At 40.6% G+C, this 13,658-nt stretch overlaps 1 protein-coding gene across 1 annotated transcript; it reads right to left on the bottom strand.

Moving 5' to 3' along the window:
* Positions 1-405: 405 nt before the first annotated feature.
* Positions 406-9,414, bottom strand: LOC103357569 (zona pellucida sperm-binding protein 3-like). The gene is made up of 9 exons (XM_008282173.1): positions 9,384-9,414; positions 9,194-9,283; positions 6,498-6,745; positions 5,137-5,255; positions 4,935-5,038; positions 4,625-4,802; positions 3,209-3,326; positions 3,036-3,118; positions 406-454 (listed from the first exon to the last, which is right to left on the bottom strand). Exons 1-9 carry the CDS (start codon positions 9,412-9,414, stop codon positions 406-408), a joined length of 1,020 nt encoding a protein of 339 aa, XP_008280395.1.
* Between the last annotated feature and the right edge of the window lie 4,244 nt (positions 9,415-13,658).

The raw sequence follows: 13,658 nt of genomic DNA, 5'->3' as shown, positions 1-13,658 counted from the left end.
TATTTTTATAATAGTTATTCCACTTAGATTTTTAAACCTTACTGTATGCGATATAAAACTTTTTTCAACCTCACTAAGTAAACCCCACCGATTTCTGTGGGAGACACTGCAGCCATGAATAGGTGTCGATAAATAGATTCATCCTGGCAAACTAGTCATCAGTACCTTCTGTTATTACAACACTGTGTTCTCACTGGTACAAAAACGAAAGTTGTAGGTTAATGCTTTGAGGAACTGACCTATTGTGCTCTTTATTTGAATGTACATTTTAAAGAAGTAAAGACCACGTTGAAAAAAGTTTGCTGTGAGTTTTCTGAGTTTATTTAATTCATCAGTGTGACAAAGACCAAGTTCATCACTGTGTTCTGACTGAAGACTTTTATTTGAAGACTCTGTTGTTTGGCCCTATGACCTCCATTTGAGGTTGTCCAGCCAGCAGTCGTCCTCTCCTCCCCTAAGAGACGAAGAGCAGAGACGGATGAGTCTGACAGGAAGCCCCTCTCCGGCCCGTGATAGATGCTGATGTCTCTGAAGCTCAGGCCGTGGTGAGGGAACAAGGCGGCCCAATCCTGAGGAGGGTGTAGGTCAGGATTATATATAGAAAACCACCCTCTCTATGATACATGGTGACACGGCCTGCCCAGCTGTGTCCACTCAGGTGATGTCATGTGAAATGGACGATGGTGGAGGAGCAGAGCAGCTGGCACGGCACAACACCAAACACTGCTGATTGATCCAAGATAAACTGTGAGACTGAAGCTGCTCTGCTCAGGTCAAAGGTCAGTTGTCCCAGGACAGAGAGAGCAGCAGCAAAATAACCAGCAGAGGTCAGCTGGACTGATGCTAATGGAGGAATGGAATAAAAAACGAAAAGGAGAGGAGGAGAAAGATTTCTGTCCTTCTGATTTAGCGACACTCTTAGTTACAGTGGTAAATTAATATGACAGCAAATACTCACAGAGCAGGTACTTTAACAGAAATAAGAGGCCAGTAAATGTTTTCACAGTGCAACCAAACAAACTAAATTTAATCAAAAAGTCACTCAGGATTTCCGTTTCTGTCATACCATGACAAACTGTGATCTGAGTTAATGCTGCACAAGGAGCAAGGAGTGCGGATTTGGAAAGATCCGATTGCACACTGTCAATTTTTCTTAAAATTTCTCAGCTTTAATTGTTGTAAAAATGACATTTAGAGTTATGTTTCACATATATTTGTCTAAAAACTTATGTATGCAGGTCCGGATTTCCGAAGTCTGCGGACTGATATACTGTGGCAAAATTAGTATTTCTTAACTATGGACTGGGCTGCAGCCCAATGCAGCATATGTATATTCCTGAGGTGTGTTAAACAGTGTCTAGACACAACACAGGATTTCTGGATATTTTAGAACTTCCTACAGTGTTTGGGCTTTATCGATGCAAAGCATGCACAAATCAAAGCTTCTCCAAAGTCCTGCAGCTGCTACTTCTACTACAACTCCAAATCTGTGTGCAGTTGCTGAAAATAATTAAGTCCAGTAACTTGCCAACTAACAGGCTAATTTCAGAGTTCAGAGTTGTATGAGCCCAGAGGTGGTTGTATGAGGATTAAGTTACTGTATGTTCACAGCAGATTTGATGCTCGGATAAACACTTCTACTCTGTTAGCCCATAAGCCTCCCGTTTGTGCAAGGTTTGCATATTAGCTGGTTTCTGCTCAGTTAACTTGTAAGCTTCTGTGTTTCTGCTCTATTAGCTTCCAGTTCATGTTTTTGCTTTATTGGGACACTTGCCAGTCAAAAATGATAAGAAACTGTGTTATGTCATTACTACCACTAATTATATTTCACAATTTACATCCGTCATTCAATGATCATCTCATCACATTTCTACAATCTGGGGCTCTGCATCATCAACACTGGGAAAACTAAGGGTTTTCTAAAGGTTTCTTTCAATGTAACCATTAGAACAAACCACATAAACACACCGGTAATCATTGTATAAGAGTTTTATTATAATTTAAAAATGTTAAAGTTCCTATTTTTTCCTCCAGCTTAGTGGTTTCTCCTCCACTGTGATTGGTCCAACAGTTGTTTCTTGTTCAAACTGAGCATCTGCAACAAAAGAAGCAGCACTATACCAACCTTGACGTTAAAATCTTTACAGGTGCCTGACTATTCCATCCATCCATTATCTATCCACCGCTTAATCTTCACTAGGGTCGCGGGGGGGCTGGAGCCTATCCCAGCTGACTTGGGGCGAAGGCAGGGTACACCGTGGACAGGTCGCCAGTCTTTCGCAGGGCTACACTTAGAGACAGACAACCAAGCACACTCACATTCACACCTACGGACAATTTAGAATCACCAATTAACCTCAGCATGTTTTTAGACTGTGTAGGAGGAAGCTGGAGAACCCAGAGAGAACCCACACTGCACGGTGAGAACATGCAAACTCCACGCAGAAAGATCCCGGGTGTCCTCACCAGGACGCGAGCCCAAGTTATTCAGGCAGGATTCAAATGGAATGAACACTACGTCTAATGACACAAACGGGTCAGCTGTCACCTGCCTACCTGTTCCGGTCAGGTCACTCTTCCTACCACCACAGTTTGCGTCACAGCAGGAACAGGTGTGATGACTGCCACTGGCCTCCCTCCACCTGTCAATCAAAAGCTCCTGTTTTAGCACTAGCAAAGGTCAGCTCGACACGCACACTGAATTTTAACTGTACTTGTTTCCTACAATCCCTAATTGTTAGTGAAATGACACAGAAGTGTTACAAATTGCTGACAAATTTCTGACTCAGTGAAATATACCAAATGCATTCAGATTGTTGAACAGGGTTCTTGGCTCAAAATATGAATTGATCTAAAATGAAAACTGGTCAAGTTAAAAATCCTTTAGTCACTCACATGGTGCAAGAGCAGTGAAATCAGTGCACTCAAACAATACCAGAATTAAAAATCCCAATGCTTTCAACAAACTGAAGATGCCATTTGTAATGTTTGCTGCAGAGAGGAGGATGGGAATTGCAGTGCTGGTGGTGTCTCACCCGTTGGAGAAAGAACAGGCCTTGTTTGTGGCATCAACAGCTGCAGTTGCTGCTGTGGCTCTCAAACTGCAGGTGATGTAGATCTGATGACATGAATAAGTAGAACTGAATTTGTAGGGTAATAAACTGAATCAGGCAGCTGCCTGGTAGGAAGTCAGTCCTACATGTCTTACCAGACCGCTGTTGTCCTGCTGGAACCTGAATGCCTCCATCTCAAACTGCAGTGTGTCATCCTGAGACCGAGGCAGGAAATGAGAGCTGGAGCCCGTCAGTTGACTGTCAAATAGACACCTGAACGCAACACAGAGGACCAACAGGTTAGAAAAAAAACAAAAAACAAAAACACCCCCATAAAAAACAAGTTTAAAGATCCAGACAAGCTTCAAGACATACAGTAGGGTTCTAAAGTCAAAGTATCAGTGATTTTTAATGCAACCCTGGAAAGAAATAGACAATTTATTTAGAAACATTTAAAAAACAAAAAGTTCTGACTGTAAAATTAAGAAATATTTGAGATTTTCCTTGTTTGAGCAGATTAGTGCAGTGACCATGTTAACTCCTTTGTACAAAGGCCAGACTTCCTTGAGTTGTATCTTTCATTGGAGCAATGGTCAGATGACACTCCACTGGATTGCCTTGTTTAACTAAATCAACCTGCAGTCATTGTTCACCTGTTAGAAATCTGACTAAGTTTCCAGCAGAACATTGTTCTCCAACCTGTGCTAATGGAAAACACATAAGAACTAAATGAAAGGGTTAGAAGTCAGACTGTTACTTTGAGCAAAGAGGAGCTTTCTGAGTGTCATGATAGCTAGACTGAAGGATTCTAAGGGTGCATGGAGCTCTGAAACACTGTGGAAACCAGATGAGTTGTATTCAAAGCAGAATCACGCAGACCAAAAGTGAACACATCATCAGGAGATGAATTTACTGAATACACAAAACTCCAATCAGTAAAAGTTCTGTCAAAAAAAAGGCTATTTAGTCTTGGTCTCAGGAAAAGAAGTGGCTCTAAACCACTTCTCTGCAGGGGAAACAAGAACAAATGCTTGGGATGGGCTGAGAGCGTAGCATTTCACAGTGGATGATGGAAAATTACTAATGAATCCCAGTTAGAGATTAGTGGCTGTAAACGGGTAACAGGAGGGTGTATGTAAGGACGCCAACAGGAGAAAGGATGATGCCACAGAGGATCAAATCCACAGTAAAACTTGATGTGAGGAACATTTAGTATATTGGACACTTGCACCAAATAGACTCCACTCTGATCATGAAGAAGCAGCACTTCTACATTTAGAGACATGGTCCACACATTGGTTTGCATCTTTGTGGAGATGGATTCATAATAACCACAAACACACCTCAAAACGTAAAGACCAAAGAAGACCAAGGAGTGCTGACTGTCATGGACTTTTCCTCCACAGTCAAGCCCATTTAAATCAGTTGTGATGCACCACATCCTGCATGTACACATCTTAAACTGCGTTTTAATGTGAGCAGAGAAACTTTTCCTCTTCAAACTGCACATAAATCACTCCACACACAGGTTAAAAAAAATCCAAAACAAACCATCACTCCTATAAACTAACCCGTTGTTTCCCAAGAAGGCATATCGAGGGACAGTGTCAACATTTGGGACCACAGTCGCCACACAGCTGTCCACAGTCACTCTGAGAGGGATGTGATGAAACTGTTTGACAGAGGCTTCAAACTTCATCTTGTCTCCCAGCAGGAACTGAGCAGATGGACGAGGGAACTTCCCATCATCTGAGAGACGGAGGGCAAAGAGACCACAGGGCTTAAACGGAATCAGTAGTTGCAATTCGATCACCTTACAGCATCAAGACAAATTGTTTTGAGGAAAGCTTTTTTAATGTATGAACTAGAACAACCACCCACCAGTCATGAGTCTGAGGGAGAAGTGGAGGTTTTCTTCGGAAACTTTGGTGCCACTGAATGGAGTCCAGGTCGGCTTGAGCAATCCGCTGCTCACATCGTGCTTCCTAAAGAAAAGAAATTACTGAAAAATATTTGAAGAACAAACTTCCTTGCAAAATATGACAATCATTATTAAATAAATAAATAAAAACAATAATCTGACCTCTGGTAGTGACACTGGATGGTGACTGAGAAGTCCAGGGTTCGGATGATGGGACTGTCTCCCAGAGGACTGGGAGTGTAGAACAGTGTGAAGCTGTAGACGAATGAGTCCTCAGATATCTGAAACACATTTTACTAATGCGTCACATTCCATTAACCTGGACAATTAAAATCAACACTGGCACTAATGAACCCACAAAAATCTTTCCAATTTTACTTCTGGTTTTGGTTTTCTGGCACATTTACAGTCTGGTTTGGTCTCAGTGTTTGCAGCAGCAGGCAGCTGTTTTTGGCAAATGGGCTCTGATGATCCCATTTTAGTTCACCTGCCCAGCCCTGAAATAAGTTGGGACATAGAACAAGTGGGATGAAGCCATTTTTTTGTCTGTTTTTTGCAAGTTACAAGTCAATCTTTAGGGAGAGTTGAATGTTTGAGTCCCACTAGCTGTGACATGCATGTGCTACAACTACAATATGGAAATAAAAACATGAAGGAGCGGTAAAACAAATTTAATTAGCAGTTGAAAGGTGATAAGGTCACGCAGCACGAGCAGTATGTGCCAGATCACAGCATTTGAAAGCTACTTTGTTATTTTATTTTGACATGCCTATTGCACAGTGACTACTTGTAACCTTATAAATAGGTAAATAGACTGACTGATTACAAGTTTGTAGACACCTGTGATGCTAATTAGAGGACACACCTTGATTGAACATGTCCTTATGGTCACATTATTTTCAGTCTTTTCTAGGGGAACCATCATTTTTGTCCAGGCTTGTTTCATGAGTTTATTTTTTGAAAAGAATTCTGTTAAACCATGGTTCAAAAGCATTCATTGGTTTATTTTCAATGAATTTTTAATTAATTATTATCCTTTGACAGATTCAAGTTATTTCTGTGACCACTGTGTGCTTTTCTTTCATTAACCGAGGGGTACCAACAATTTTGTCCACGCGTGTATATGGAATACATGGATCAACTAGTCATTATTTCAGTATAGTTGACTAATAGTTTGTGTACATGCTGTTTTAAATGGTAAACAAAATGGTAAATGGTCTGTGATATATATATATATATATATATATAGCACCTTTTTCTACCCTAGGGTACCCAAGGCGCTTTGCAATGTGTTTCTCGTTCACCCATTCACACACCAATGGTGACAGTGGGGATAAAAAGGAGACAGCAACTAAACAAAACTGAACTAAACTAAACAGTAACTAAACTGAACAGGACTAAGTGAATGGTTTGATTTGACTGTATATAAAATAATAAAAGCTGTGATCTGAAAACTCAACTACAGACTCAAATCAGCCAGATGTTACTGAAAATGTGCTTTCATCTGAACATTAAACCCTCACCAGCAGCTGGCTGCCACAGCTGTGCAGCTCTGACTCAAAGACCAGGACCTCTTGATCTTCTCTTGTGGCACCACATCCTCCTAGTGTGACCTCTGCAGCCTGGACCGATTTACCGATCCCCAGCAGGTCTCTCTTGACCTCCACTCGGACAGAGCTCTCTCCGCAGACGGCTATGACACTGTCAGGGGTTACTGGAGGCTTCAACTCAAAGTTTGGTGGGAACCGAGGCTCCTCTTCAGCTGGCGGGTCTGGAAACCTCCAAGACAACGGTTCACGAAAAGATTGTGTCTCCTGTTGGACAGCTGGGACAGACGTTTGTTAACTCTCAGTACAACAGATGTTTATGAATCAGGTCAACAGCAACCAATAAGACTTAACTGTGAAGGTCTTTTCTCTTGCAAAACCTACAAATATACCATTTAAAAACACTTAGATTTTCACATGGACACATGGACATTTCTGCCCAAGCTCTGTCACCTGCCACCAATATAGTGCCAACAATAATTAAAATGGGTGTTTTCTGCTGTCCCACCACATGAGGCAGTAAACAGCCAATGATGTACCAGAATGAGAAGAAAAAGAAGATTTTCCACTAAAATTAGATTCAACTTTAACTAGGAATATTACAAGTTTGTTTTGTTGTTTCAGTGTCATTAGAGGGAAGGATGAGGACTAACAATGAGGTCTTTTTGACAAAAGCACATCTGGTTGACTTTCCAGTCTCCAGCAAACAGCAGCACACAACCACATCTCAAAGCTTTTCTACATTATATTAAATACCGGACACTCTTCCGTTAAAAGTAAAGGACTGTAGTAGGATTAGCAATCTCTCTACCTACGGAAGACAATGAAGCCTATTTCAACTGTAGAGATATTTTGGGTGTTGGTAGAGACCAAAGCAGAGAAAAAAGAGAGTGTATTGGAGTTTTATTCATCAGGTAGACACCAACACCTGCTCCACATTGATCATGTTGCTCTATGTCTACCAGATGTGAAAATAGGCATCTGTTTGCTAACAAGTTAGTCAAATACTTTATAGCTAATGATGAAGTCTTTTCGCAAGTAGTGGTGAGAAATCACCTAACTGTCCTGCATAGACAAAGCAGGCCTATCAGTTACACTTATATATGTGTTTCTTTTATTACAGATAGTACCAAAGACTAGTTCAGTCGGCATCTATATCACACCTCGCTGTTGTTTCAACATCATTTCACCAGCTGTACATTCAAACATGTTAAAATAACAATTTAAATAGGGGAGCAACAAGACAAACAAGAGTTCCAGGTAGGGATCAAACCTGTGACCCTGACATCATTATTATTGTTGTATATAATATATGTTATATTGATTTAAAAAAAAAAAAAAAGGTGAGCTTTTACAGGATTGAATTTCCCTTCTGGGATGAATAAAGTATTTTTCATTTCATTTCATTTCATTTCATTCATTTCATCAACAGTACTGTATATATAGAGGGTTTTTATTCGCATTTCAGAGAGCAGAGGGACGACTAGGTGCTGTGACAGTAAAGAAGACTGTAAAAATAAGCTCATCATGCAACACACCATTAGACAGAAACATAGTCAACATGTAGATGTAAATAAATGGCATAAAGGTGTCTTTATATATTCAAAAATTAATGTTGAGTAATAGCTTTAATGTATCCATACCATTTATGGCAATTCAAATTATTTTTAACACAACATGAGCATCAGCTGTAAAGCTCAGATACCGTATTTGTAGTTGTATGTGATACCAACCCAGTCTCACAGCAATTCATGAAAGAGTCATGAAACTTAATCTATTGTTTCGTGTCCTGGGACACGATTTGCCCAACTTTGTTGTGTGTCCCAGCCCAATACATTTCAATTGGAATTATCTTTGTCTGGGCCACATTTTTCTCCCTATTAGACAGTGCATATGCTGTGATGTTTTTGTCGTTCTTTTCTTCCAACAGTCAGGCGTTAACGAATTTATCTGTTATGGCCCGTCCACACTAATAACTATAAAGATGTGTCCGCCCGCACTGACGAATATTAACATTCTGTAAACACCGGCGCTGCGTTAAGCTCCGTATTCATTCGAATAGAAAAGACAAGGGCCTACAGCAGTTTACTGCCAGCAGTAAACTGTGCCTCGTTCACCCACCCTTCCAATCAGGATTCCTAAAGTAACATCTGAGTCTAAATTACTTGACAAATCAAGTAAATTCCTGTCCATCTCGCTTCATGTGTAATAATTTAGGTGGTGTCTTCCAGTTTTAGAAGCCCTGCAAACAAGTCTATTCAGACAATTTCTATACAGCAGTAAATTGATATGCTGGCTGCCTTACAGGAGACCGTAATTCCATCTAAATTTGCATGCAAAACTGTTGAGTAACATAGAGGTCAACCATAAATGTTACTGTGAGGATAAATATTCACCTACATAGCATTTTAATAGGCTATGCCGTCATACAGAAGAACCTGGACAGTGACGTGTCAATTCATTTAAATCACCGATCTGCCGTTGGATGTTAAACATTTGCTCAAAGAACAACATTCAGTTCATCTAATCTCCACTGAAACTCTAACATCACTGTCAATTCTGTTTATGTAAATGTAAATGCTGACTCCCATCACATCACTACAGTTTGAGAGTTATATTTAAGCAATTCTCACTATATAAGAAAAATGATCCATGTTGTGGACCAGCTGTACCTGCTGGTTCCTGGACTTCAGGCCAAGGCCGGTCTGGTCTATGGTCTGTAAACCTACTGTCTGCAGAGACGTTCAGGTAAAAGTCCTGAGCTGTTAAAGCGGCACAGAACAGGCAGAGAAGGATTCTTATAGACAGCATTATGTCAGTCATGTGTTTACTCTGTGTTTCATCTGTTTGAAACACAGTCACCTGTGCAGCAGGTGGCTTTGTAGAAGGGCATCTTGGCCCCGCCTACCATCTGATTGACCTGACGTCTCTCCAGCTGTGCCTCGTTCACCCACTCTTCCAGCAGATTTACCAAAGCTTCATTTAAACACTGGAATTTATTTAAAATTCCAAAAATGTGGCCAAAGATGCAAAAAAAAAGAAAGAAAAAATCTGCCAGACTGAATTTTGAGAAAATGGGGGGAAATTACACTTTTGTGCACATGGACAATTTATTGGTTATTTACACAACAACACAAAGCAGCAGAAGCACAACTACAAAAGCAAATTGTGCAGGTGAGATTAAAAATCCTAGAGGCCACAGAACAGGGGTCTGTTTCACAAAGCAGGTTCAACAAACTCTGAGTCTAATCGTGAACTCTGAGTTCATCTACTCTGAGATAGGAAACTCTGAGTTTCTGGTTCCACAACTGCGGATTTGAGTTAGTTTAATCAACTCGGAGTAGTTTCACCTGGAGTTAAGCATGTTCACCACAACTATAAAAAGACAGCAAAAAGACACCGTATGAGCGCAAATCTTTATGCACTCATATGGCGAGTTTTAATACATTTTTAAAAAGAAGTGCAACACCGCTGCAGCTGCAAGGCAGAGGGAGACAGTGTGGAGAATATTGCTGCTTGGGTCATTGTGTAAGTTTAAATGTCGTCCTTTGCAATCACAATAATATTACAGGGGAAAAGTGCTGGAATGGTAGCCTATTTATTTATTTCATTTAGCAGCAATCTGGCGGGGGAGAAGCGCACTTGGCACCAGCTAAGATGAAATATTAAAAAAATTGTTCAAGTCTGAGGTTGCAGCACAATGTCATTAACAGAATATAATTTAAAATTATTTTAACAGATCTCTACATCATTTACCTGCAATCCTGTGGAACTCCTTGATGGCTCTGACAGGTTTATGTCCATAAAAAAAAAAAAAAAAAAACGTTATTGGGGCTTCTGGTATGTCATCAGGGCGAGAGGCTGTGTAAAGCGACAGCTCCCGGATGGGCGTAATAAATCTCCCCCTTTGAAACTTATATTCGCTACTTTTTAAGTCAAATAGTATTATGGAAGGGGAGAAGCAACGAAAGGCTGAAAGCAAAGCGCTTCAGAGACCAGAAAAAGCCATAAGAAGAGACAACGGGGAAAGACATTGACGACGAGATAGACGAACAAGACGAACAAGACGCCATGGATGGCCTACAAGCTAGCATAAGTGCTATATATATATATATGCGGAAATAAAGGTTATTAGGTCAGGCGTGAAAACAGAGCTGAACAACTTTCAAGCCACCCTCTCCAGAGACATGAAACAAGGTTTACAAAGCCTCCGAGAAGACATCAATCAAAAGTTAAACGATATCGCCGTGGACTTGAAGGAGACTATCAGCAGAGTGGCGGAGGCAGAGCAACGAGTTGCTGACATTGAGGAGTGGAATGCCGGGGCTAAAGAGGCGCTATGCCAAGCGCTAAGCAGCCAAGAAGACATGCAAGCTAAACTGACAGACCTGGACACGAAGGAACAACATTCGGGTATACGGGATTCCGGAGGACATGGAAGGAGACAACATGCCTGACTTCATTGAAAATTTCATCAAAACAGAACTGTTATTCCCGGACATTGAACTCCGAATACAACGTTGTCACTGGGTGCTGGGTCCCAAGCCCCCACAAAATGCCAACCCACGGTCAGCTGTGATTTATTTTTTGGAATACAAGATTAAAGAGTTGGTGCTCCGCACAGCATGGAGAAAGAAAGAAGTTCATCTGAACGCAACCAGAGTACACTTTGATCAGGACTACCCTGCGGAGACCCAGAGGAAAAGAAAGGCATACACGCCCATCAGAAAGCTCCTCAAAGAAAAGGGCCTCCTTCCAGACACCTCCACCGGCCAAACTCAGGGTATTTAACGATGGCGGTCCCATTACTTATAACAGCGCAGTGGAGGCGATGGCGGATCTGAGGAGGAGAGGGTTAATGGAGAGTAACGAGGACAACGGCCCGACTGCTACAGAGAGGTCAAAGAAAAACTCCTGGGAGATGGCGAACACCAAAAAGCACAAGCCCCGAGATGTACATGGAGCAAGAGCACGGGAAAAGTTGCAAGAGTTTCGCCGCGACATGGAGGATGCCGTCTGATTTTTCTTCATGGTAAAACGGATCTGAATGCTAACTGGAGTATTTGTGGTAAGACTGTTCAAAAGACTCTTAATATACCATCTGTAAAATAACAATGTATGGGAGTTTTCACCCGAAAGTCGTCAGTAATGGACATATGTTTTTTTGTAATCTCACGTGTAATTTATATACACAGTATATTTTTCTTTCTTTCTGTGTTGTTTCTAATATAGTGAAGAAACTGGGTTCGACTCGTTCAACTCTTTAATCTGCAGCTCTCAGCAAAACACATAAAACATCCATCGTGTGTTCTTCTTCTACACTCTGCACGTACCCAGCTTAAGATGTCATAACCCTCTGCTGGTATGAGCAGGTAATTACACCTATCACTACACTTTCTTACTATGTTTTTTTGTAATTTCACGTGTAATTTATATACACAGTATATTTTTTTCTTTTTCTTGCTAGTTTTTCTCAAATCATATAACAATTTCCTACGCAGCTACCAGGGGCTTTTGCTGTAGCCCAAATAGTTTAAAGCAACAGATGTTCTATCCGGGAGCTAAAATTATACTGCCGGACTTGTGCGCTGAGGTATATTCTCGTAGAGGTACATCAGTTGGCACTGGGGAGGCCCCTCGTACATTGAAGGCTTTCCTCCCTGATTGAAACTTCACTTAAAGAAGTATTTCATTTGTGGAAGTCTTTATGTTTTTTGATTTCAGGTTCCATGTTTCTGTACATGCTGTAAAAACGTTAAGGTCACCATGGGTCTGCAATATGAGGAAGCCAATCATTAAGATAAATGTCTCAACAAATATATAGGGTAATTGCACTTAATGTTAATGGGTTACAAAATCCAATTAAAAGAGGAAAACTCATAACCAAGATGAAGAGAGAAAACCAACATCTAATCTTCAAGAAAACTGAAGCAGAAAATGAGCAAGAAACTCATTTAGTTAAAGCCGAACATGAAAAACTAAAAAAAACCTGGATTTAGAAATACATACTACTCCTCCTTTGACAAAGGAAATAAAAGGGGAGTTGCCATCCTGATTTCAAAAAAGGTGGCATTCTAGCTCTCTACAAAGATTACGGATAATGAGGGATGTTATGTCATGGTGAAAGGGACACTTGATTCCAGGGAAGTAACACTTCTCAATGTTTATAGGCCACCGGGACAGGACGACTCTCTATTGAAGAAAATATTTGATTTAATTGCCACAGAGTCTTCAGGTGTCCTAATTTGTGGAGGGGATTGGAACATACAGCTACATCCCACCTTGGATTCCTCAAACCCCTCTAATCAGATGAACCCACAATCATTTTATGTAAAAAATAATGCTTAAAAATATTGGTATGTGTGACATATGGAGAGAACTTCACCCGACCTCAAAACAGTTTACCTTTTTCTCATATCCCCACGCAGTATACTCTAGGATTGACTATTTTTTTTATGTTTAACTGAGAGACAGAATTGTGGAATGTAACATAGGGACTAAAGATGTGTCTGATCACGCAGGAGTGTATATGAAACTACATCTGGATGTTCTACCCAAGAGAACCAGCTGGAGGCTTAATACCAGCCTCCTTAATTGTCAGCAGGGTGAAGAATTCATTAAAAGGGAACTTATAGATTACTTAGAATTTAATAGTACTGTGGACACATCACCAAGTGTTCTGTGGGACGCTGCTAAGGCAGTGCTCAGAGGGAAATGTATAATGTGGGCTTCAGGGAAGAAAAGGGAACAGCAGACTCAATTGAACGTTCTAACTTCTAAACTAAAAATATTAGAACAAAGACATCTAGAATCAAAGGATCCCCAAATATTAGGAAAAACAAATGAAACCAAGCAAACATTAAACAATATATTAGACAAACAAGTAGAGATTAAACTGAAGTACATTAAACAGAGTCACTATGAAAATGGGCCTAGAGCTAAAAGAATGCTGGCATTAAAATCAGAGACCCTGAAACCAATACAATGCGTCACAAACCAGAGGAAATACAACTGGCTTTTGAAAAATATTACAAGATGCTGTATTCTCAGCCTGAAGCAGCAGAGCCAGAAGCTACAAAAAATTTCCTGGATTCACTAGACCTACCATCAATAGGGACTGAACAGAATTAAATAATA

The sequence above is a fragment of the Stegastes partitus genome, unplaced genomic scaffold, assembly GCF_000690725.1.
Source record: "Stegastes partitus isolate 25-593 unplaced genomic scaffold, Stegastes_partitus-1.0.2 Scaffold262, whole genome shotgun sequence".
NCBI lineage: Eukaryota > Metazoa > Chordata > Actinopteri > Pomacentridae > Stegastes > Stegastes partitus.
Note: the sequence above shows the minus strand (reverse complement) of the source record. Positions and strands in the feature narration are given on the sequence as shown.